We start from the raw sequence: 27,141 nt of genomic DNA on the forward strand, positions 1-27,141 counted from the left end.
ATTAGAATACCACGGAAAATTTGTTAAAATACTATCGGGCCCTATGCAGAGGTCCTGATTCTGTAGGGCTGGGGCAGGACCTGAAAATTTGCATTTTTTAAAATTTTTTTTAATTTTTATTTTTTATAAACATATAATATATTTTTATTCCCAGGGGTACAGGTCTGTGAATCGCCAGGTTTACACACTTCACAGCACTCACCATAGCACATGAAAATTTGCATTTTTAAGAAGTTATGCTTCAGTAGTGCTGTCTCAGCTTGTTTAGAATCCACGGTGAGAACCCTTGCTCTGTGCTAAGCTGTTTGCAAGTAGCAGAGTAAAGCTGAGATTCAAGTACAAGCATGCTAAGGTGCTCTTGGTTCTCCACAAAGCTCACCGCTTGCTGTCACATCAGGTCCTGTAGCCAGTCCACATAGACAAAGTAAAAATGAGAGTGCTAAAGCAATTATCTTTGAGGACGGTAAAGGAAAGTATAAAATGGATTTGATTCACTTGATAATTACTCATTTTTCCACCTCATTGTGTCTGTATAGTCACTTCCTTTCTTTCACAAATAGACATATAGTATTAAATAGCCATCATTTAGAAGCATGAAGTGTGAACTAAAAGAACCTGCTATTTAATACCTTTTGTATTTCTCCTATAGGTAACAGGTGTTAGGAGAGTGCAGCCATCATATTTCCATTAGGAAAATGGAATATTTGAGGAATATAATATTTGAGCAGGCTTCAATTCATAGAATCCTGTCATGTTTGAACTGGAAGGAACTATGGAGGCCAACCCTTTGATTTTTATAAGGAAAGAAAAGAAAGCCCAGAGACATAAAATAACTTACCCAAGATCATACAGTGAGTGAGAGTCAGAGCCATGACTAGAGCTGCTCTATCTGTTATACTGCATGTTAATTTTCCTGCCAAGAAGACATTTTAATACAGTAGGTAAGGGGGAAATCCATTAATCATCTAGATACTTTTTCTGCATATCTTCCACAACCAAGGTCATAAAATGAAAACATCCAGATGAACAGTTGACTTTCTCACTTTCTATTTTCTAAGATAATCACCTGATTATTGAGTCCAAATAGCTCTTTTTATTTTCCTTTAGAAATTACACATTTAGTTGTGTGTCTAGACTTTGTATGCTTTGGTCCTTTGGCTCGAATGGCATAACTGTAGGCTCGATGACTCTGCAAACGATGTTTGAGTATCTCTAAGGTCATCAGTAAGTGAATACAGAAGCATCATGCAGGAGAGCATACTAATTTCCCCCCAGATATGCTAAGTATATGTGATCACTAGATAAAAGTCAGCCCTACAGAGCAGCTTAAAGGACACAGTGACCAAAAACTGAACACAGTAGATAAGGTACTTCCACAGTAGAGCAAGAGTCTGCTTAATTGTTCTGGACAGAACTGATATGAAGACCCTCAATTTCCCTCGGTGCCACTTAAAATAAAGTCAGCAATTTTTGTTTCCTTCTCTTTGTCTGGTAGTTCCAATAAGATGCTTACTGCAATATTTCAAGAGGTGCACACTGAGAACACAGTGTAAACGATGGCCAATGGGAAATGATACAGAAGTAGAGTCATGAGATCCTTACCCAAGAGAAGCTTCAGATTAGGGAAGAAAAAGCCGTATCAAGGACAACATTGAAATACAATTCAGTTCCTTCACTGTGTATTGCCATAAGAAGCAGAGGTGCTATTACAATTTTTTACCCAGCAAGGAATACTGTTTAAGTATACTGGTGGCAAGTTTTACATAAGTGGATTCATTTATCTGCAAGTTTCTGTGCTTGTCTAGAGTAGGAGTTCTCACACTTTTCATTTCAGACCGCTTTTCACCTTTAAAAATTATTAAATACTCCAAAGAGTTTTTGCTTATGTGGGCTATACCTACTAATAGATACCATATTAGAAATTAAAATGAAGAATTTAATTTAGTGATTTCTTTATTTTAAAATGAAAACATGTTGGGCCGCCCCCTTCTACACGATGACGCTGAGCTAGTACCCGCGCCTGGAATCGGGTCGCAACCCCAGCCGCGCCTGCCGCCTGCCACTGCCTCTGGACCATGGACCCCCGCAAAGTGAGCGAGCTTCGGGCTTTCGTGAAAATGTGTAAGCAGGATCCGAGCGTTCTGCACACCGAGGAAATGCGTTTCCTGCGGGAGTGGGTGGAGAGCATGGGGGGTAAAATACCACCTGCCACTCATAAAACTAAATCAGAAGACAGTATCAAGGAAGAAAAACCAGATAGTAAGAAGGCGGAGGAAAACATAAAGACAGATGAACCATCAAGTGAGGAGAGTGATCTAGAAATTGACAATGAAGGTGTGATTGAACCAGATACCGATGCCCCTCAAGAAATGGGAGATGAAAATGCAGAGATAACCGAGGAAATGATGGATCAGGTAAATGATAAAAAAGTGGCTGCCATTGATGCCCTAAATGATGGTGAACTACAGAAAGCCATTGACTTGTTCACAGATGCCATCAAACTAAATCCTCGCTTGGCCATTCTGTATGCCAAGAGAGCCAGTGTCTTCATCAAATTACAGAAGCCAAATGCTGCCATTTGAGACTGTGACAGAGCTATTGAAATAAATCCTGATTCAGCTCAGCCTTATAAGTGGCGCGGGAAAGCACATAGACTTCTGGGCCATTAGGAAGAAGCAGCACATGATCTTGCCCTTGCTTGCAAACTGGATTATGATGAAGATGCTAGTGCGATGCTGAAAGAAGTTCAACTGAGGGCCCAGAAAATTGCTGAACATCGGAGAAAATACGAGCGAAAACGTGAAGAGCGAGAGATCAAAGAAAGAATAGAAAGGGTTAAGAAGGCTCAGGAAGAACACGAGAGAGCCCAGAGGGAGGAAGAAGCCAGACGACAATCAGGAGCTCAGTATGGCTCTTTCCCAGGTGGCTTTCCTGGGGGAATGTCCGGTAATTTTCCTGGAGGAATGCCTGGAATGGCAGGGGGGATGCCTGGAATGGCAGGAATGCCTGGGCTCAATGAAATTCTTAGTGATCCGGAAGTTCTTGCAGCCATACAGGATCCAGAAGTTATGGTGGCCTTCCAGGATGTGGCCCAGAACCCAGCGAATATGTCAAAATATCAGTGCAACCCAAAGGTTATGAATCTCATCAGTAAATTGTCAGCCAAATTTGGAGGTCAAGCATAATGCCCTTCTGACAAATAAAGCCCTTGCTGAAGGAAAAAATAAATAAATAAATAAAATGAAAACATGTTAACAAAATTAACATATTTTAAGAAATTGACTGTATTTTCCCTAAAAAATTAATGACAAGAAGGACATTGCTTATGTTTTCGCAAATCTCTTTAATGTCTGTCTTAACAGAAGAAAGCTGGACTCTTATGTGCTTCTCTAGTCAGTCTATCATGATGTATTGGCTTGGTTGAAGTAAATGAAGAAAATATGGTCTCCTACAGATAGGTAGTTGGAAGGAAGAGTTCTCATGGACTTTCTGAAAGAGACCTGGGAAACCCCAGTAGTCCTGAGACCATACTTAGAGAGACACAGGTTCAAAAGAATGCTCCCATCATCACTGATAGGTAGGGTTGAACATATTTTGAGAGCCTATAGATAGAGCATGAATGTTGGAGGCAAAACAGGCCTGTGTGTTCATCCTAACTGAACCACATTCTGAATTGAGATCTTAATATTTCTGGGCCTCATCTACAAAATGAGGATAATTCTATTTAGCCTACAGGTTACTATGAGGTTGAGAAATGACATATAAAAAGGGACACTGATGAGGTAGTCCATAAATACATAGTGTCGATGTTTGGTATTTTGCTCAAAAGGTAGATAGGGGAAGGAGAAAGGGATAAATTCAACAAGAGCAGATTTGGGGAATTACTAGGCAGTGATCAAGTTATAAATTAAAAGGAAATTAATCCATGTCAGGCTAGAGTCATACCTTGGTTTTCTGGGGTAGAAGTGAACTTAGTGAACCAACCTTAAGGCCTTACAAAAACAATAGAAGTGATGGCACAAAACAGGCTGTTTGTGCCAAATGAACAGGATGTGTTCAAAAGGTCTACAATTGGAAGATCAGGGAAGTCTTCATGGAAGAGGTGTTTCTTCACAGTAAAAACGGGTTAGGAATGAAGTGCAAGAGAATACTCCAAAAAGACAAAGTGGTAAGAACAAAGGTTTGAGGAGGAACTGGCTTATTGGACTTGATGACAAAAAAAGACCCTTTCATGACAGGGGCTATGTGTTCAATGGGCGTAGTTACAGAGAAAGTAAGAGAAGTAGATAACAGGGTACTATAAATATTAGCCTAAAAATATGAAATGATGGTAATGTTCTCTTAGTATGTATAACAGTTACAGCATGCAAAGCACGTTCACAAATCCTGTCCATTATGTTACCACAGATTATTTCCTACAATCATATCTGTTGTATGTATTAGTGAATACCTGTTAATAGAAATGTGCTTGGTTGCCCTCCAGTATGCCTTCCCAGTAGTCGGCTTTTATCTTTTGTGCAGAGTTTATCATTGTTACCTGTGAGAGAGAGTTGGCCAGAGGCAAAAGTGCAGCATAGAGGTAAAGAGACCCTAAATAGGAGGGTCCAAGTGAAGCACAAATTAACTGTGAACCCAGGAGATTCTAGAGTTCAGTTGATTCAGGATGCAATCTCAAGACTTAGCATATTAAAGTTAGAAGAGACTTCTGACACTCTCAAGTCCAACCTCACCTCAATTTAAATGAGAAAACAAGCTTTCAATCTCCAGGCCCCAAATCCAAAGCTGCTTCTGAGAAAACAAGATTTACATGACTTCAGCATAGTATTTTTCAAAGTGCACATGTTGTTTATTCATTAAGTCCCTTTTTTTTTACATGAAATTCTAAATATTTAAAACAAAGCAAGGCTTCTCAGGTTAAAGACAATACTTCCCCAGAACCCTAAGAGCTTCACAGAATTGAATTAGAAAACCCCCATATTAGGATACTTGCTTGCTGTTGTGTGTGCAGTAGATGAGAGACTGAAGTCAGAGGATGAGGGCTGAACAAAGATTAAAAAAGTACCGGAGCTTAGAACACGATACAAGTAGTTCTGGTAAAGCAGATCTTTCCATTCAACGACTTGTGCAAATGGGAAGTCAGGGGTTGAAAAGGAGACTGTAGTGATAAATTGGGAGAGTCTCTATAGTATGGTTTCAAAATGAATAGTTCAAGTGCCAGCACTGGAAACATTGAATTCAAGGCAAAGATAATGAGAATATCTCAGTGATTCTGTCAACAATGCAGATTTCCAGACTGGAGATAACAACTATACACACAGGTGGTAAATTGAAGATAGTAATTATCTTCAGGTTCATAAAACCCACTATCAGCAAACTTCTGAAACATTGTTAGCCAAAGCTCTGCTTCCTTGGAGGTGATTCATTTTCTCCAAGACTGTGTAAGAAACCAGAAATAATTTCAAATGGCTACTGGGTCATCTTTGCAATAGTAATTTAAATGCTTTTCTCCAGCATATCATTCCTTTTACATTTTTAAATTTCTGAGCTCTAAGGCTCAGGATGGCATTTTTCCCTATTAGAAATGTCTGATTTTGAAGAATCAGAGATGTCCCCTTTGAGAATTGTTTGGCCACAAAGTTCAAATTCTGTCCCTCTACAGTTAAATTCTTATTGGATATGATGCTTACATGATTCCAATGTCTGAAATACACAAAGATTCAGGTCATTTTTGGCAGTTACTACACAAAAGACCAAAATGTAAAGATTGTTCATTTATCCAAGAGACTAACAATGTCACAGGTCAAATCCCAAACAATCATTTAACCTTATATTTGAATTTGTAGCTAGAGGACAAGACTTGTTATGTTTTAGAGTGGGGTTTATTCCGTTTCAAACCTTGAAAGAACATGAATGACCAAAATGGATGATTTAATAAATGGAGGTGATTAATTCTGTTTAATATGTGGGATATACATATATTACCTGAAAAGGCATTTTAAATATTCTTTCTGAAATAATAGTGCTATACCAACCTATTCAGGCCTTGTATAGAGTTATCATTTAGGCATGGCATCATCAAACGTAGTTGAAACTAGATACCAAGGAGTAAATACCACAAGCCCATATGTGTTAGCCACTCCCTACCCCACCCACCCAAGGAAACCATGTTTTCTGTCATGCACTAGAATGGACCATTTGCTGTTCAAGGACTTAGAACTAGGTGACCCATAGAGATATGGAGAGATAAAAACAATTTCCATCAGACAAAGGACTTTACACAAGAAACTCACCCCACTTAGATCTGATTCATCTCATCTCAATGAATGACAGCAGAAGTCTTCACCATGTGGGCTTTTGCCCTATAGATCTGCAACTGGCATGTGAAAAAGAAAGATAATCTCCTTCTTTGCCATTTATATAATATGATATTCCATTCCTAATCCTGGATCCTTGTCCAAAAGGAATATGCTTTTATCATTTCAGTTTTGGCTTCTAGGAGTTAATTTTACTTTAAAAATAAAGAAAACGCCTGATAATGTCTCTCTACTCCTGCGTTTGCTTGTGATTTCACCTGGGCCAGCACAAATAACCACCCCTGAGCATTCTTATCAAGCACCTTAACCTCCACAGCCCTGTTAGAAGAGACAAAATGAACCCATGCAAGTAATTAGTTAGAACTTTGCAAGGTCTTTTTGTAATGCTCTCAAGGCCCTTCCTTCCCTTCCCATCTCCCTTTTTGCGATGGCAAGATTTTGCTACTGCAAGCTCTCTCTAGTTTTGAGAGAAAGCCATGAATAAGCCCAAGTGTTACAGGAAATCCATGACATTGAAATCTCAGTCTCTGCACGTGGTTTTGATGTTTCCTTTTTGAACTTCAACTTGACATTGCTTCATAAGTTCCATTTGCCCTTCCATTTATTTTTCCCTCAGTCTCTTTGAAAAGTTTGGCTTAGTTGTTAATATTCCACATAGGTTTCTGTAGCTTTTCCTGTTTGCTTTATTTTCGTGGGCTCTGTGGGGGGTAAATATTCAGCAGGTTGAATGTGAAATCAGGCACACAACTGCCATTAGCCCTATCAGGGCTTCACATCAAATTCTCCAAGCAGAGAACAGAAAAGGTATCTACCTTTTGAGCTCCCTTTGCATTAGCAGCAGGAAGATACAGAACAATGGCAGACTTGCAGCTCTTTCAAGGATGAAGGTGATAACCTTTCGTTCAAGTTAATGCTTGTTGATGTTATAACTTTTTTTTTTTTTTTAAATCGACCCTTACAGCCTCCCTTCAGATGCAGCAATGCATCATCCCCCTCAGGAGAGGATTTGTAAAATTGTGTTTTGCTCCTTGAAAAACAAGCAATTGCTAGAAGATGTTAAAAGGAGAAAGCAACATTTATTCAGGGACCTAGAGACCTCTGCTGGTTAAATGACTTGTTGATTGTTTTTCTAGTTTTGTTTATTAGTAAGTAGGTAAGATAGACAGCTTAGCCTCAACACTAATAATTTACTTTTGAATTTAATTATAGCTGATTTGAAGCCTCACTAAATGAAGATACTGAGGTCAGGTCAGCTAAGAGACATGTTATGAATATTGAGCAGCATCTGCCAATTGAATACCGATAACAATTCTAACTATTAGGTTTATATTGGTAGGCATAGAAATGCCTATAGAAATGCCCTGTGAGAAGAAAATATTCCAGAATGACAGCTGTAGTTCCCTTCTTCATGAACTTTGGACTGAAAGTCTTCTACTTAAATACATGTGCCATTACAGTTAACAATAGCGTGAATTGTGCTTTCGGCAAGGCTTGATATTTGTGAAGACATGGAATGTGGAATTAAGGTGGTCTTTATGTCTAATGAGAATAAAGAGAAACAAGTGTGACTTCAATTGAAGCATGAGAAAGATGGCATAATTTGGTTGATGGGAGTGGTATTAGGCAGTGGGCAATGTGGGAGTTAAGTGCTGTTTTTGAATTCCTGTTAGACTGTGGGCAAGACTTGATTTCCTAAGAAAGTTTCAGTAAAAATCAGGTCTCATTCAGAGATTAGGAATCCTGGAGCCATACTTTTGTGTATAACATTCTATCAATATGAAATAAGTCAATAATAAACAATGATGTAGTCAAGAAGAAGAAAGAAGTTACACAATTATCTATATAATGTGTAGGAGTAAAGTATATTTAGGGACAGAATAAGCTGCTGTAACAGAAAGACCCCAAAATACAGAGGTTTAAAAAAAGAAGTTTATTTCTTTTCCACATATTTCCCCCAAAATCAGCTGGTGGGTGTGAATGGGGCTGCTTTGCTCTACCAGGTCATTCAAAGTCCAAGAATGGGTAGTCAGCATTTTTATCCTACGTAGCTTTTCTCTCTGAGCCTAAGGCTGTTGGAACTGTCCCTTTTTTCCCATCACTGGTATGGGACAAGGAGAGTCCAGGACAAGTATCTTTCAGTAAACTAACCTGGAAGTTGCTTTCACTACTTTCACACAGGTACCTTTAGCTTGAACTTAGTCACATGGTCACCTCTAACTGCAGAGAAATCTGGGAAATGTAGTGTGTATCTAGGAAAACATGAGCCCAGCCAAAAATGGTGGGACAGTATGGAATATTTCTCCCAGAAAAAAAGGAAAAAAAAAAGAAAGAAAGAAAGAAAAGAATAGATGCTTGCGGGAGAGGGACAGTTAATTTTGCCATATGGCAGTGCTAGTTTTATTTTCTGCCTTTCGCAATTAAAAGACCAGCCACATGGGCTGCAAAAACAGGACCTTCCAAGTTGGACATAGAGTGGGTTGTCTTCTAAAAGTACCCCCTGAACTCTTACCCAGTCCTGTAATTTGCAAAACATCTGGAAACGTAATTTTATGATAAGCCTACTTCTGTTTCTTGATTGCATGTGATAAAAATAGACTCAACATACACTGAACGTACATATTTTCTTTGCTTTCTGAACTGTTATAGCTCAACCTAATTGGATTCAAAAAATAAATGATATACACGTGGCCATAGAAGAAAATGTCTTTTGGGAATGTAAAGCAAATGGAAGGCCCAAACCTACATACAGGTGGCTAAAAAATGGTGAACCTCTAATAACTCGGGTAAGCTAACTGATGATAATTGTGTCTTGCTACTGACTATAATGTTTACTGTGGCCTCATTGTTATGAAAGCAGGAAAATGATGAGTTTTATTTCCAAAATTATAAACAATCAAATATTATTAATAGTAGAAAAAGTGGAAGTGAATGCAATGGATACATAGAAACAACATAAATCCAGTTCTTCAGCCTTGTTTAATTAAGCTTCGGTATAGAACCTTTGGTTTTCACCAATTAACAACTTTGGCTGTACCATTAGAAAGTTATGCAGAAAGTCTGAAACTTGTAATTGTGCTAAGATACAAATTTGCGTATGTTCCAGATAAGAGAGAATAAGAAATCTCAGCATACAAATTCTCATCTCAGTGTGGTTTTGTTATTCTCTTCTGCCTGTGGAGATTTCTGGACAATGTGATATCCAACACAATCACCCTCAAAACACCCACCCTGCCTCCAGACATGTACTAATGACCTACGCAATTGTAAGATTAACATCTGTCATGCAACAGAAATAGAACAAAAACAAAAAGTGATCCCAGGGGCTGTAGGCACCAGACAGTAGGCCTGAGAACAGGCAGTGGTACCTGAGAGCTCAGGCTTAAAAAAATATATCGTTTCTGGAGACAGGATACAATATCTTTGCAGTAAAGACTTAGGGTGCGGGTCTTCCCCACCTGCTGCTATCCAGTAAAAGAAGCAGTCAAACCTATTACCTGCCTGGCGTAACAGGACACTGTGGTACAAGAGAACTCCTGGGAACTCCTGGGCTCTGACTCCCACTGCCTCTGGGATGAAAGCTGCTGTGATTTGAGTATCCTCACACATCAGGACCTCAGAGAATCCTTGAGTAGATCTGTTTCTAGACTGGTGGCCCAGGGGATTAGGTAGAGGAGCCAGAGAACTGTGAACGGGAATAAAAACAAAGAAAAATAATCTTTTTCATTAATAAACCTGCAAACCAATGTTCTAAAACATAGGCAAAAATTTATTTTTTTAGAAAGATGACCAGCCTATAGAATATTCTAACCAAGCAAAAGGAATGAGTCTCTTTTGGGTGCTAAAAGAGTTGCATGAAGAAATCCTGTCTATGAAAATAAAAAGATATTTTGGAGAGATAAACAGGCTTTTTAAAAGCATAAAATGGAAATTTTAGAAATACATAACCACGGAAATAAAAACCATGCAGACTATTCATTTTGTAAGGGGACGTGATAGTAAAATAATATGTTTAAAGGATTTGGAAGGTATACTTCTCAAACATTTAACAAGTGCTAACTGATCTTGACACTTTAAACTCATTGTCTCATCTGATATTCACAAGGAAACTTATGAGGTATGTGCTATTGCTGTGCCCAGTTTACAGACAAGGAAACCCCTGTCTAAGATCACATCCATCCTTAGTAAGTAATGGAGCCAGGATCCAAATATTAAATGTCTGCTGGATTCAGAACCGGGAAAGTTTGCCAGAATAAGGTTTTCAGAATTGGTTATATGGAAGATGAGATCCTGAGCAAGAGGGGTGTGGGGGAGAAGATATGGCATAAAGGGAAGAAAAATTCAAATGCTCTTTGAAATCCTGAAGCGGTCACTCTCCATCTTTGAGAATGTTTTCTAAAAACAGGCTCTGCAGCAGAGCTTTCTGTTCAGGAGGTATGCTGGGAAAGCTCTCAGAGCTTAACCTGTGGAGTCAAAGAAGCCAGACTGGGCAGAGGTTAAACAGTGGTGCGGTTCCAACAGAGGCCTTCAGAGGGCGCACTGGAGCAGAAAGTCCTTAAGCGGTTCCCAAATTGCCCCAAAGGGAGGCCTGCCTTTGTATCCCATACACTGACCAGTCATTGAATTTGGGAAGTTCTTTCAGTCAAGAGCACTTCCCAAAGAGAGAGAGAGAGAGAGAAAGAGAGACGCAGCTATGAGCAGTCATCAGACTTACCAGAGAGAACAAGTGCCTTGGTTCTGAAAGAGCATCTGGAAGGTACTACAGAATCTGCTGAGAGAGGGCACGTTGACATAACACAGAAATGAAGATCCTGACAAAGAGCTTGGAATGAAGCAAGAGGGAGGATGAGGAGGACCTTAGAATGAGGAACAATTGCGTCCAATTTAACTTTCTTGTTGTATTTTCCTACTGAACTCAAATGTTCACTGAAATTTGACATTTTCCTCAGGCCCCAAGTCGAGAGCCAGTTTTTCATACTCAGATTTCCTCCACCACAGGCAGCCCAGGGAAAAGTGCCTGCTGTGAGCAATGGTGGGTCATCAGTGCACACAAAGCAGAAAGGGGGCTGTCGCCCTGTCACATACTCCTCTCCTGTCCCTGGAAGGGCTCCTGCTGGCTCCATGATTCTCCCAATTATAAAAGCCAAATTCAAACCACTACAGTGTAGGGTAGATAATAGGCATTTTCTCCCTATTATTTAATGTGAGGGAACATGGATACCTAGATTTGATCAACACCTAGTAAGGTGCCCACCCAGCTAAATCACAACCCTACGGCAAATAGAAAACCAGTATGTGTTTATTTTATTTCTTTTAAATGGCAGGTTCCTAGGGGAGGAGGAGATCTTTTCTGGGACTTAGGAAAATTGATAATGCAAGTTATATATCCTCAGGCTGACAAATGAAAATAGTCTTTTGTTTAATACACTAATTTCTTTCTTCCAACTGACCACCAAAAGATGGTCCTAAGCTTAGATGATGCCACTGACAGCAGCAGTAAAGGAGCCTTAAATCATTACCTACTTTTTTTTTTTTTAGTAAATCTCAACCAATGTGAAATATTTTTTTTCTGCTTCTCCAAGAAGATTATAATTCTATTAACCTTCAGAGTATTGTCTGTTCATAATCTGAGTGTTTTAATACTCTAAATAGTAAGTTTGGTTGTATTCCCCACCCCACTCCCCCAGTGTGCACAAAGCCTCAGAGTAAGAAGGACTTGAATTTCAAGTTCATCTATTTAGAGGCGATATTAATCTGAATGGTTTCACTATTGAATCAATGAGAACTCCAGAGTCCGCAATTTGAATTCCATTTACCAACTGACGTACAAGGTTGTTCCATTTAGCGTCTGACCTGCCACAAATTTACTTGACAGATAAATAGATCATGTTATGTAAATTGCTTATATGATGGCTGTTTTCTTCTCATTAAGCCCCTTTGATATAACATGTAGCAAAATTGCCTTAAGGTCTCTGTTGTAGAAGGTCATTGTTTTGTGTTCCTCTTTTCTTTCACAGGATAGAATTCTAATTGAGCAAGGAACTCTCAACATAACCATAGTGAATCTCTCAGATGCTGGCATGTATCAGTGTGTGGCAGAGAATAAACACGGAGTTATCTTTTCCAATGCAGAGCTTAGTGTTATAGGTGAGTCTTTATACTGGAAAGAAAAAAAAATAGGTCACTAAACTAACATGTGTTTTGCTAAGCATATTCTTCAATCCCACCCCTCAAAAGGGGTAAAGATACTGCTCAAGAAAAAAGTAATGCATTCTACAAGCAATACAAGGAAACCCCTTTCTAAATCAGCCTCTACTGATGCTTCCAGTGGGTAACACCATTCCCTCAGCACCCATGTTTATTCTTCTGTCAGCCACTCTTCTAAAGTGAGCGGTTTCTGAAATGCTGTGGAGCCTTACTACTGTGCTGATTGGGTACAAACTCCTGCTTGGAAGGACGAAGAGTTGACTTGCTTTGGAAAATTCCTTTGAACAGCTGGCAGAGTGCATCTTGTTCTTCCACATCGGAATTTTCCAGAGTATACAGAAGTGGTCTGCCTCTCCAGCTGTCTCTTTCACCATGTGACCCCTTTTCCTCTGCGATTCAGCTATGGTGACTTTTCTGTTCTGCATATTTACCATTCACCATCCTCTCTTCCTCCAGGGGCCACTGGAACATACTGTTCCTTCTCCTTGGAATGATTTTCCTTCCCTTCTTCATTTCATCAACTCCTTCCCTTTCTCCATCTCCAAGTTCCATTGCTGCTTCCTCAGAAAGTCACACTTGGTCCCGTGCCTCAATCAACTTCGCCTCTTACAGACTTTTATATTGCCTCTTAATTATACTCTATAACAGATACCACAGTTGCATTTTACATTTATTGATGTGATTTTTTGGGTTTCTCCCCCCCCCTCACTGCACATTAGCTTCCCATGTTGTCAAGGACCATATTTGGTTTACTTATTTTATTCTCAGGATTTAATATAATAGTGAAGCACATAATATGCACTCCATAAATATTGAATGAGTGTAGGAATGAATGAAATGTGTTAAATGATGAAAGAGTTAAGAGACCACTTATAAAAATGAATTATTTCCAGTGCCTGGGTGGATCAATGGGTTAAGTATCCAACTCTTGATTTCAGCTTACATTGTGATCTTGGGGGTCATGGGGTGGAGCCCCAAATCCAACTTTGTGCTTAGCATGGAGTCTGCTTGAGATTCTCTCTCTCACTCTCCCTCTGCTCCTCTCCCCTTTCATGTACACACACATTCTCTCTCTCTAAAATAGATAAATAAATATTTTTTAAAAACAAAAAACGAATTAGGAGTAAAGTAAATAAATAACTGAAAGTGTAAGTTAAGTGAATTGGTAAACCTATTGTCATTAAAAAAAAAAAAAAAAAAAAGGCCAGGCTATCAATTTGCTTGTCTCCCATTAAAAAAAAAACCTTGACTCCGAATTCAGAATTTATCTAAAGTGCCTAAGCAATAGTTTTTAAGGAAAGCATAATAGATTATGAATAAGAGAAAAGCAGAACACAAAGGGAGCTGATTCCATAAATCCTGATGATTTGCCCAGTTTAAAGTCTTGACTTTTACTTCTGCAAGGCACTTTTTGATGCCTAGCATGTAGAGCTTATATGTATAAGAAGATGCTGCCAAGATAAATGTGCTTCTTCCCTGTGGAAATTTAAAAAGGAAGGGAAAGCTTCCATGACTTTTCTTCTCACCAAGCTCTTTAGCTTGAACCAACATCCCAAAAAAGACAAGAATATGTGGGAGCTCATGGCCCTACAGCCCGTTTCAAATAGACCAAAGAGCATTCTGTGTTCCTAGAATAATCATGAACTTGTCTTGTCCCTACTATAAGTCTGACCTTTTTGGAAGCCTAAGCACATGTACCTCTCACTCTATAAACATTAGGAACAATAATTCCAACTTTTTCTGGGACAAGTACGATGGTTTCATCCTGCCCCAGTTAGATCTGATGATTTGTTGTTGTAATTGACTCTTTTGGAGCAAAATTCAGCGTGATAGGTTACTTAAAATTTTCTGCAAAAAGAAGTGGGTTTTCTGTTAAACTGATGTCAACTAGTTAGAAGAGCTAAAACTGAGGACATATATAGCCTAATGAATGAATCACATTCTCCTAAAACTCTCTAAGTGGGTGCTTACCAATTTACAACTCTGGGAAACCCATTATAATTTTTAAAGATTCTAAAAAAAAGAAAAGAAAAGAAAAAGATTCAGTAGGTCCCTTTGTTAAAGTAAGAAAATTTGATAATAACAAATGACTGTAAACCTGGGATATGATTATGGGGTAACAAGAAAGATTAAGTGAAGTCCCAGAAGCAGAGCTAGAAGTGAGAAAATGTATCAAATGATTTTTATCTAGAGCACCTACCCACAGCTGAAAATAGCAGTGTATATAAGATGTATGTAAATGTATATATATAGTCTTACTTGTGGATAGAATATAACAGCTTAAAATAACTCCTCCCACAGCCTTCTCTGAAACCCTGTCTCCTCCCCCTGCCTGGGGTTCAAGGCCTATGAGTTGGGAATCACTGTTCCCTCATTTACAGAGTTTTATTTCAAATCATTCCCAACTGGCACTAATTCCAAATGAATTCTTGATCTGAGTCCTTTCTTAAGTGCCCTAAGGTCAGCAAGCCAGAGCAGTGAAGATAAGAAGAAAATGCCTGAGAAATTACTTAACCATTCTATTTCAACTATGTTGAATGTGAGAACAATAGGCATGTCAGTAAATGATACAGGCCAAACTGTAGTAAAAATAGTAAGGCTTCCAGGAATTCAGGAAAAGAGGGTTTGGCTAATGGGCTGGGCTGGGCAGCTAAGCCTTGAACAGTGATTTATATTTGGACAGACAGAAAAGAGGACCAGGAATATTCCAGATCAGAGTGAGATGGTCTTAACAAAGGCTCAAAGTTATAAAACATCTGGACAGTTTCTGGCACATAGAGAATCCTGAATGATTTTACAGTTTTTAATTCAAATATATAAAGGGTATGGGCAAAGTTTAAAATAGATGGGAAAATTAATTGAGAGCCAATTTTTAGAGAATCTTGAATAACAAACTTAGAAGGTCCTTCTTTAATGTCTCATTTCACTTCCAAAAAAATCATATTAATATACTCTAAGTGACTTGAAAGGACAGTTAAGTGTTGAAGGAATAAATCCCTGGAGTTCATTTTAAGTGAATGAGGGAGAAGACATTTCACTATATAAATATACACATAAATTAATATTGGCTCACTTGGATAAGTTATAATACGATTGTATTCCACAAATCACTTTCTTTCTTTCTTTTTTTTTTTTTTTTAGATTTATTTATTTATTTGACAGACAGAGATCACAAGTAGGCAGAGAGGCAGGCAGAGAGAGAGGAGGAAGCAGGCTCCCTGCTGAGCAGAGAGCCCGATGTGGGGCTTGATCCCAGGACTCTGGGATCATGACCTGAGCCAAAAGCAGAGGCTTTAACCCACTGAGCCACCCAGGCACCCCTCACTTTGTTCTTTAAAGAACAGTAATAGTTTGACTCTTTGGGATCAGAGAATTGTTTGTTTTTACCTTTCTAAGCGTCATGGTGAATTTGAATTGAATAAAGAAACACAATGAAAATAAGATACTTTATTATCAGGAAGAAAATAAAAAATAAGAATGTTGATCCCAACCATTGATCAAATACCAGGATCTCCAAATGCTAGAAAGGAGATTCCCTTTCATGCTAGGTAATAATATTCTCATGAATAAGAGATGGTTAGGAAGCATATTTTTAAGAGGCTTTTTCCCATGGTCTTATTTTATGTGTTCTAAGTATTTAATGTGTATGTAACGTATCTATATTTAATGGATTGAAACTGCTAAATAATTAAGTAGGTGCTCAGTGATTTACTCACTGGCTGGGAGAATAACATAGAATTTTACCTTGAGGTCAGTCTATTAGAGTAGGCCTGGTTTTGAGTACATCAAATAGAACTGTCCTTCCTTGTGACTGACCTATCACCATTGATAGCTTAGTGTTCCTCAAGGCATCTGTGCCCAGGCTTTTTCTCCTGTCTTAACCTACATCGTGGAAGAGGTTGACTGTGTGATGCACTCCTACAGCACTCCTGGGAGGCTATACAGCACTCCTGGGAGGCTATACAATTCTCTGGGTGATGCCATCATTCCATCCTTCTCTCCTACTCATGAAAGTGTATTGGAATTAGGGTAAATAGAGTCTGTTAATCATGGGGGACTTGGATCTTCTATACAACCTAATTTTTAAAAATAAAAGTGTCTTGTTAGTAAAAATTTAAATTTTCTACTGCAACATTTCTACTCATCTTTAGTGTTGGTGTCCCCTCAGATGATCATTGGTGATGGGGACTGCTGGTTGAATCACCAACCTTGAGATATTTTTGATGTTCCAATTAGAATACTACTGCTGTATATATAATCATAAGGTAAGGACAGAGCACAACTAAGCCCCCAAAAGCAGAAGCAGGGATTAAGGTACCTCTGAGCCATTATAGGAGAATTCTCTAAGGAAAAGCCTATAAAAGAAAGCAAGTTTGGGAGCTGAGCAAGGTCATGGTCTAGCCTATCTCTCATCCTGGGAGTGGGGTATCCAGATCATAACTGCATCTCAGAGTTGTTACCACCTGAAGCAAGGAACATAGACTTTTCTAAAACTTCTGTTTATCAGTCCATCTTTGGGCTGCCCCTTAGGTGGTATTGGCAGTGGGTGTTGGGGTGGTGATGTGGGTGCAGATGAAGCAAAACCTCCCGATTTCTCAGGAAAGAGGGCAGCTGGAGGTGGTAAGCAGCCAACACTCAGAGCTGATAGGGCCAGAAAAAAGAATGTGTGTGAGGGTGCCAACAGCGTTCTTACCGAGGACAAGTACTTGTACCAGACCAAGCAAGGTACTTTGTTACTTTGTCTGGTTTACCTGGACCATGATGGGGAGTATGACTAGTTTACTAGACTAAGTTTGATTTTTGAAATGGGAGGAACTATCCCAAAGACCAAGTAAGTCTTTCGGCTATGACCTGACTTTACCAGGACTGTATAATGGAACAGAAATAGCTTCTGCCCTGAGGAGTTTCTGTTTGATGCTTCTGTGTTGTGAGGATTCTCCTGGCCCATGTGGTAGAGGACATCTGACCCTGGAAGGACGCTCAAATACCATTAAGGAACTGATGGTCCAATTAAAGTGAGGTGCAGGCTTGAGCAATTATTTGGTTAATTTGGCATTTATCCAGATGATTGGCTCTCAAATGAGGAAAACATTAAGGCTAAACTAAAAGTTATTTCACAGGGGCTTTCACAAGTGCTCATCTGCATCTCAGTCTGATTTCTCAACTGCCTCGTTGAGCCAGATTACAAAATAATCAAATGTGCTGAGTGTGATCAGCATCCATTGAGAGGACGAGGGCCTTTCTTACTCTGATGTAGTCGTCTAGGCAGGAGCTTGACTAAAATTGTCCTGAAAAAGGAAAGCTATGCGTGGATCTCAAATTCCACTTTGATATGTATATTTTTTTAAGATTTTATTTATTTATTAGTGAGACAGAGACAGAGAGACGAGTGAGAGAGAGAACAGGAGCAGGTTAAGGGGCGGAGGGAAAAGCAGACTGCCTGCTGAGCAAGGGAGCCCAATGCGGGACTAGATCCTAGGACTCTAGGATCATGACCTGAGTTGAAGGCAGACCCTTAACCACCTAGGCGCTGTCCCCCACTTTGATATTTTTAACAAGTCACTAAGCCTTCCTTTATCTGTAAAATGAGTAAGCCATTATTCAGCTTACTGCCAAAACTAAGAGATCCCGTGTGAAAGCTTTTTTAAAGCCTAGAAGTGTTTGTAGCAAAACAAGAAGTGTTTTGTTGTTGTTAACTAGTATCCATATTAAAATCTCATAGACAGCCTCCAAAGCACCAGCAAACCCCATTTCTGTGATTCTCAGATTTTGCTGATGACAATCATTTGGGGAGGTTTTCAATATTCCTGATGCCTTACCATCTTCCATATCAGCTAATTGAATTTCTGGGCCTGGGACCCAGGTGTGAATCCAGTGAACAGCATGGTTTGGGAACTATTGCTCTAATTGATCAGATCAGAAGGCCGTTGTTTTTTGAAGGTATTCTCAACCTTTACCATGCATCAGAATCACGCAGAGGACTTATTCAAACACAGATTACTGAGTCCTATCCCCAGAATTTCTGATATAGTCGCTGGAGTGGGGCCTGGAGAGCTGCATTTCAAACAAATTCCTGGGTGATGCTGGTGCAGAGGGTCCATGATCACACTTTTGAGAACCACTATCCTAAAACAGGAAATTTATCCCAGGTTGTGTGCGAGTGTGTCTGTGTGTGTTTAAGTTGAATACAATCTACCAAGCAAATCTTCGGATTTGGATCAAGACTCTGAATCTAAAAGCCTCTGTAGAAGAGAAGTACCAGGCATTAGACCTTCTCACCATGGCTGAAGGGCCCATTTCACCAAGATGGTGAGTAGGATTAGGCACACAGAGAGGTCTCACAGGCTGCCTTGTGAGGACTGGGCTAAGATGTTGGTTGGCATGGCTCTGATGCCTTAAAGCCAACTGAAGGAGAGGTGCCTGACTGGCTCAGTCAGTAGAGCACATGACTCTTGATCTCCAGATTGTAAGTTCAGGCCCTATGTTGGACATAGAGTTTACTTTAAAAAAGCCAACTGAAGGGAGACACTGGAATCTGAGGGGTAAGTACTATGATAAATTTCTTACATGAGTTCACCCAAGGAAATGTCTTCACTGAGCTAGAATTTAAAATGTAGTTCAGGAATGCACCCCATGGTATCACTGAGCAGTGATACCATTTACTATCCTACAACTAAAATCTCTCAGTCTTCTGTAAAACTACTGTGAAGGATTACTCATTCACAAGTATACAGTTTTGTTTTGTTTTGTTTTGTTTTTTGGGCTGGGAGGAGGGGCCAGAGAGAGAGGAGGAACCATAAGCAGTCCACACCCACTTGTGGGCCCTGATTCAGGGCCTGATCTCATGATCCTGAGTTCATGACCCAAGCTGAAATTAAGAGTCAGGAGTTGGTGCAGCATGCCCAGGTGGCCCAGTAGGTTAAGTGTCTGCCTTCAGTTCAGGTCATGATCCCAGGGTCCTAGGATTGAGTCCCGCATCAGGCTTCCTGCTCAGCAGGAAGTATGCTTCTCCCTCTCCCTCTCCTCCTGCCCCTTCTGCCACTTGTGAATTCTCTCTTGCTCTCAAATAAATAAAATATCCTTAAAAAAACAAAAACGAGTTGGTCGCTTAACCGACTGAGCCACCCAAGCACCCCCAGAAGTCCACCATTCTTTACCTGCAGAGATATCCAATAAATTCTCTTACATTGAAAAATGAAGAACAAAGTTTGAATGTTTTAGCAAACTTACTTACCCACCAGTGAGAAAAAAGCTCTTTTTCCTTCTGCATACCTTATTGATATGTCTGCTTTGGCTTCCAAAACTTCACTCTATTGTACCAAATCTAGTAAGATTGTTTCCTGCCCTTCCAATATTTGACTTTTGCCATCTTCTAAAAGCACATGTTACTTTTTATCTTTTATGATTATCTACACAAAACTTTCTGATAGTCAATCAATGAAATGAAGTAATGATTTTTTCCCTTCTACCACTTTCTAGCAACAAACAGATTGTATTTTGGTAGTCCAGAACATATTAGAATTGGCATTCAAGAAGATTTAACTGATTTTCTAACTTCCATGCATGTTTACATTACTTAGGAATCTTGTTAAATTTAGAGTCTAATTTCGAATCCTACAAAGAGCCTGAGATTCTGCATTTAACAAGCTCCCAGATGATCACCAATGCTTCTGCTCTGGGGGTCACATCTTCAGTGGCAAAAATTATAAAAATGTAAATTCTCAGTTCCCTCTCCTGGTAGGTAGAGTTCAAGAGTGTATATATACACTTAATAAGCTCCTCTAGGTGATTCCTGTGATCAGTTCACTTCAGGTGCCACAGGTCTAGAATCTGCTTTGTAAATCCCTTTGTTACCCAATCTTAAGCTATCAGAGGAGAGTAGCTTTCTAACTTACAAAAGCCAGTGGGAGTTGGAGAGCAGAATAATGACTAGGCTGTTCTCTTTTTATCACCACTGTACATACAGTTAATCCATGTTTCCATTGTTGAACCCAGTATTGACAGACGCTCTGTCAATCATGTGAGACGATTTCTACCAGAAATAAAGCATTTGCCCCAGTGACATTCCAGCTTTTTTTTTTTTTCAACATTACCAGACAGTGGTTCTTCTAGGTTCCTGAAGAAATTAATTTTATACTTAATGTGAGGCAGGCATGAAGCTTTGTGAATGTGGTTGAAAGTGAATGCAGCACAAAGGCAAAATCTGTGTTCTCTTTCCATGTTAAAAACACTTCAGTAAGGAGTTTTGGAAGGAACATGATAAGCAAGAAATCATTCACTGCTGGATAATGTAAACGTTGCTTATCCACACTAAAGGTTTCTCTTGAGCCTGTGTGTCTAGGGCAGGGCAAGACTCACAGAGTCTAAGGTAACAAAATGAAACAATCAAAGGAAATGCAAGGGTGTCGAAATTCCTGTCTTCCTGGCCCTACGTTGGTTGGTTGAGAGTGCCTGGGGAGGAGAGAGGAGACCATGATACTGCTTCAGAGAAAGGCTCAAAACTGGAGAAAGCTGAACTCCCACGGCCCTCTTGACCTGTTACCATCCTGTAACTGTGTTTGGGGAGAAGTGAGGAAGGGAAGTTATGTGCTAGAGGTAGCTACATAGTCTATACATAGACTCAGCTATCAGCAGTAGCTGAGTCTATGTATCCTTCAGCTCCGTATGACTTCTTGTTGGTAACTTGAAATTGGCCATCATAGAAGTATTTACAACACAGAAATTGGGGAGCACTAAAAGCTAAGTTCCTTGGTGTAATGTTTTGAGAGCCATTTCTTAATCTAACTTCACACCAGTGGTTTCAGAGTGGTTTAAGAGTATAAACAGCCGAGATAATTTTTATTGGGCAATTCTACTTCATTATACTAAGTCCCAATTCCAGAAAGGATGGAGTATCCTGTAAGTCTGAGAAGCCATCTATAACCCCCCTTGGAGGAAAGAAAGGGATGTGGTATCCAGGCAAAGCATCATGAAAAGAGACTTCTCTGTTTTGAACTGAACTCTGAATTTTCTCCTACAATATACATTTATTCAACAAATACCAATTAAATACCTACTTTGTGCCCAACATTGGGCTCAATAAGGGTTATATAGATCCATAATACATAGTCTCTGCCTTAAAGACACTGATGATCTAAGGATTGCTAATAACAAATGCTACCACGTCTTCTTAACCACTGCAATACTATGATTCTTTCTACCACATTCAAATGACTCTCTTTTGTTCACTCAACAAACATTTCTATCTCGTAACAAAATTACAATCAATTAAGGCATTACAGTACTATACACTACTTGTCTAATGAAGGACAGGCATCTCTCTAAGGGTTTAGGACATTGTGCGTAATGTAATGAAATATCACTAATTTGGACTTATATAAGGAGGTCAGAGTGATTACAGATATTTAAAAATGCATACTGTCTTAAATAGGGTAGCTCAAAAGTGGTTAATAAGGATTTAGCAGCTGAGGCTCTTAAAACATGTAAGAATGACTTCTAATCAACATGTTAAGCACTGTATATAAGATATAATCTCCAAAATGGCTTTAAAATGTCTTGCTTGGAATAAGAAAAAAATTTTCCACCCAAGTCTCCACAATTAATTTTTGGCTTTTCAAGCCTTTTATAAAAAGAAAAAAGGCTAAGCCTGATCCTAGTTGTTGGCAGAGAAACTGTTGAGAGATCTTGAAATGGTTCCTGTGCTCAAAAGTATTTGTCAGTTACCATAGTGCCTGAAATGCCAACATTAAGAAACTATTTTCACTTATAACTGAATGGATGAGATACCACTACTCAGCAATAAAAAAGAACTAACTGTTGATACACACAACTGAGATGGATCTCAAGAGCATTGGGCAGAGTAAAAAAAAAAAAATATATATATATATATATATATATATATATATATATATATCTGAAAAGGTCACATACTATGCAATTCTATATATAAAATATTCTCCCCAAATGACAAAACTATAGAGATGGAGAATAGATTAGTGGTTTCTCGACATTAGGGAGAATTCAGCAAGAGGGAGCTGGATGTGGCTATAAAAGGTGCCTGAGAAAAATCTTTGTTATGATGGAATACTTCTGTGTCTTGATTTCAGTGGTAGTTATTCAAGTCTGCATAGGTGATAAAATAACACAGAACTAAAGACCCACATTGTACCAATGATCATTTTCCTTATTTTGATGTTGTAGAATGCTCACATAGGGTATAATCAGTCATTAGGAGAAAGTAAGTGAAATATACAGGACCTCTCTACCTTTGTGACTGTACATCTATAATTATTTCAAAATTTAAAAAAAAAATTCCAACCACCATACGTTTATTTGGCTCTAAAAAGCACTCTTCTATTTCAGCATAAAGTCCCCTAATACTGGTGGTGGCGGTAGTGGAGATAACAGGAGAAGCAGGAAGCAAGCAAATATTGGGCTACGTACTTAATATACAAGACACTTATCATTTCATCTATTCTTCAAAACAACCTCATGACTATAAATATTGTGACTTTTCTTTTACAATAACCTTCACAAAGGAGCAGGAATCCATAAACATAAGAACGGTAGGAGGCGACCCAGGTAAGCAGGACATTCAATATATTCAACCAAAACAACCAAGGCACAGGTATGAGGAACTTAAAAGGGACACATCATGCTGATAGTAGAAGAGAGAAATCTTTCTTCAGAGTTTGTTGAGTCTTCTTATGAATGTTGTCCTTGGCTAGAGAGGGCTGATTTTGAATCCACCATTCTGAAATGATGACCTAGAAAGAAGATTCCCACTATAAGCAGCCTCCTAGCTATCTACCCAGCAAGCCAGAAAAATCTTGGGGTTTTAAACTTTGATACCAGCATTTTCTCTGTAACGGTGAAAACATTTGAATGGATGAATTCACTCTAGGTTTATTTTTATGGAATGATGAGGTGATAGTTAATGATAATAAAGTTTAAAACAGTCAAGACTTCTGAAATTCCAGAAGGGCCAAACGGAATAGTCTCCATCCACTGGCAATGTTGTTAGTGATGTTTCTACAGACTAAGTGCAGGAGAACTGTATGCAGAATTATCCTTTCCTCTTCAATAATGAAAAGCACATTCATACATTTCCCAAATGTTACTCCCTTTGCACATCTAGTCAAGGAGTTATCACCCTTGCTCTCTCTTGAGAAATGACACTAAAGTCACAAAACTTTTGTTTTCAAGTGTTCTGTTAGCTACTTTAAATACCCTTGACATGTGACTAAGAGTCATTTAATTCAGTAAAACCAAACAGTTGTGAATTAAAGAGAGAACTTCTTCTAGCTGGATGCTTATTATAGATCATGTAATGTTAATGAATTAAAGATCGTTGATAAATAATAAAAAGTTGCATTTTCCAAATGAAAGAGGTCCTGTAACCTGACTCATTCCAACACTGAGAGAGCAGTGCCCTCTAGTAGTTGATGTAAGAAATATTATCCCCTAAGTGCGTTAGATTTAGCAAATGAGGATCCCCAGTATCTGAGCAACTCTCAGATTCAAGTGGGTAATTTAACAATTGGTTTTACCTTTTCTGAGCTATTAAGAACCTACTGATGTTTCACCTTCAATGTGTACTAAATTTTTAAGTGCCAGCAAAGGTTGGGTTCTAATAGTGCTCTACTGAGGACCTTACCAGTAACTTTTAAAACCTAATTTCACTGTGAATGTCAAATTTAACGGACTCCTTTCACTTAAATACAAGGTACAGAGAGGAAAAAAACCATCATTCCATACACTTAAGGGCATCTTAGGTGCAACAGATGATCACAAAATGGCAGAATGTTAACAACCCATTAATGGGTCAAGTATTCACAAACTGATGAAGGTTTGACAATTTTGCCCTAGAAAGCACTGCAGCTTAATGTGGAAGCTGATAGATTTGCAGGGTTAAATAACAGTAGAGGTAAATTAAGCAAATTAAGTAAACAAAGGGAAGAGATTTGAATTTATAATTCTATTTTTATTAATGAAAGATATTCAAAGCCACTCTTACCACTAGGATATCCACAAGATAATATGCACCTAAACAGTACAGTGAAAATGCTTCTGAAACTGGAAGGTGTGTTTTCTGTCTTCTGTGAGGCTGATATCATGCTATTTCAAATCTCGTAAAAGCAATATATAGTTTTTTTGACAAATACACCCATGTGTTGTGCACAGTTTGATTTATGTAAACTCATTTCAAATGCAATTTCAGAATTCCTCCTGAACAGATGAAAAATGTCTGCCTAAAGTGATAAAAATGTGTGTGTAGAAAGATACAGTTTTAAGAAGGGATTTTTATATGATACAGCTTTGTAACTCTATTTCACAAAATACTCTTTTTCAAAAACTTCTAGAAATTTGATTTTTTTTTTTTTCAGTTTAGGTGTTTAAGATGAGAGTGAAGCTTTTGTGCTATAGAATCCTTTCTGTGTTACATATTAGCATGTATGGGAATGGTAAATGGGGGAATAATGACAGTAGAACATAAATGCTGGCTTTGTTCATGTATTTCATACATGGCAGCAATCAAACTGATTCAAGTCAACACAGTATTCAAGGCAAAACGATGTTGCCCACCATTCCCCTCACCTACATTCTTCCTCGTGGCTTAGTTTGACTAGGTAACATGACAGTGCTGATAGCATGGTTCTCCTAAGACTTCCCGCAGATTTTGCTTTGTTACAAAGTCTTTCCAGTTTTACTTGTTTGCTTGAGTTGAGCGATCTCAACTCTTCCTCTGTCTTTCATCCAGCTGTCTTCACACACACATACAATTCACACACATATGTTCTGCTTTTTTGGTAGTATTTATTAGGAATTTCACTTGTCCTTTTAATCATGCTAATACATTTATTCAAGGGGTGGCCAGGTGTTTCTTTAATAGTGTGGTGTTACATAAATATTGAGTAGGTCTATCCTGACCCTATCTTTTTCATAATCCTATAATTTTTATTATGTGATTTTGCAGATCATACTAGGAATACATTTATCTCATTACAGCAGAAACATCAGTAACAACTTGCAGGTTACTTATTAATTGTACTTATCATTATAGAATTATACTCCAAGTTGTAGACTGCCCTCATGAATCCAAGGTGCACAAATGGAGATATCAACGGCCTACTAAACTCATCTACTTAATTTCACCTTTGCATAGTAAAACCAGCACCAGTCATACATTGCATCACCCCTTTAAAAAATAGGCTTTCCACTTTTATTTCCTTCTAGACAATTACTGAAAATATTTCCACAACAAAAGCACTTAATAAAACTTTAACTTGCTTTCACTGAAGCTTATTTTTGTCATTTTTAAAATATATATATATCACTAGTACCTGGTTTGGTTGCAATTAAGAAATTGACTCCCATTCTCCCTACTCACATACATATATTCTCACTCTCTGTCCTCATTTAAGTAATTTGTGGTATTTAAATTTCACATTCGGCGTGATCTAAAATCTTAGATTCTAGTAGGTCAAACTGCTGAGAGTCTGGGATTTTAAATATAGCGAAATTAAGATTCCAAGAGGTGAATCCCTCCTCAAAAGAGATCTTAGATCACATTAATTTAATTAACCCAGAAGGAAATGGAGATTTTTTTTTTTCAGAAAGGCATCTTTTAAATTCCTTCTGAGAGGATACAAATGTGTATCTATTGTTTTAGGAAAGCAATAATTCTTTAACATTATTTTTGTATAACCACCTGAGTTATAAAATGAATTTAGAACACTCATAGTGAGCATGGAATTGAGTTTTCTAAGAGCAAGCCCAGTTTATCCTGCATGAGCCAAGCATTGCATTAGGCAACAGTAGCGGAAAGCTGGAGAAAGCCCTTGTTTTTAAGTAGACGCTCAGAGGGTGATGATAGAGACATTTCAGCATGTTCTCATGGAGACATGCACAGAGTGCTAAGGGATGGAGCAGAGGCAGAACCTGTTATCAAAGAAGGAATGCTTTAACCTCCATAATCAGAAAAATGCCTTGTGGATTTTCTTGTTTATCTTTTCTTATGCTTGCCTGAAATTTTAAAATTTTTATTCATTTGAACATGAAATAATTTTTTGAGTCTCTGAATAGAGTGATGGAATGTTCTGTATCTTGATCTTCTTAGTGTAGTATGCCCAATTCATCAAGCTGTACACTTGAAACTGGGGCATTTTACACATATAAATTAACCTCGATTTTTAATAAACCCATCAAAATGTACAGTGCTACTCTTTTTACTTTGGAAAAAATTTAACCTCTTCCCTTTGATGCCCAAGGCAACAGTAAATACACTGTAGAAAGAAAAAGACTAAAGCATGATCTAGTGGGGTTTTTTTTCCTTCCATAATAATTATTTTATTTTCTGTATTCTCTTCCAGCTGTGGGTCCGGATTTTTCGAGAACCCTCCTAAAAAGAGTAACTCTTGTGAAAGTGGGAGGTGAAGTTGTCATTGAGTGTAAGCCAAAAGCTTCTCCTAAACCTGTCTACACCTGGAAGAAAGGAAGGGACATATTAAGAGAAAATGAAAGGTATTATCTTGAGATATTTTTAATAATTGATTATAATAATTTGTCTGTTATTAATAGTTCTAGAGGGAGAAATTTACCATCTGCTGTTGATGGACTAAAT

General features: G+C 38.5%; 1 protein-coding gene and 1 pseudogene across 5 annotated transcripts in view; both read left to right on the forward strand.

Moving 5' to 3' along the window:
- CNTN4 (contactin 4) overlaps positions 1–27,141 on the forward strand; it is a 936,335-nt gene that overhangs the window by 765,287 nt on the left and 143,907 nt on the right. For all 5 annotated transcript variants that reach the window (XM_004738394.3, XM_013053943.2, XM_004738395.3 and 2 more), the window contains 3 exons: positions 8,961–9,097; positions 12,329–12,458; positions 26,891–27,041. In XM_004738394.3, coding sequence (XP_004738451.1) covers positions 8,961–9,097; positions 12,329–12,458; positions 26,891–27,041 — 418 coding nt within the window. The remainder of the gene's footprint in view (positions 1–8,960; positions 9,098–12,328; positions 12,459–26,890; positions 27,042–27,141) is intronic.
- On the forward strand, positions 1,985–3,222 carry LOC101672832 (annotated as a pseudogene).

Source organism: Mustela putorius, unplaced genomic scaffold, assembly GCF_011764305.1.
Source record: "Mustela putorius furo isolate JIRA1106 unplaced genomic scaffold, ASM1176430v1.1 tig00003850_pilon_pilon_pilon, whole genome shotgun sequence".
NCBI lineage: Eukaryota > Metazoa > Chordata > Mammalia > Carnivora > Mustelidae > Mustela > Mustela putorius.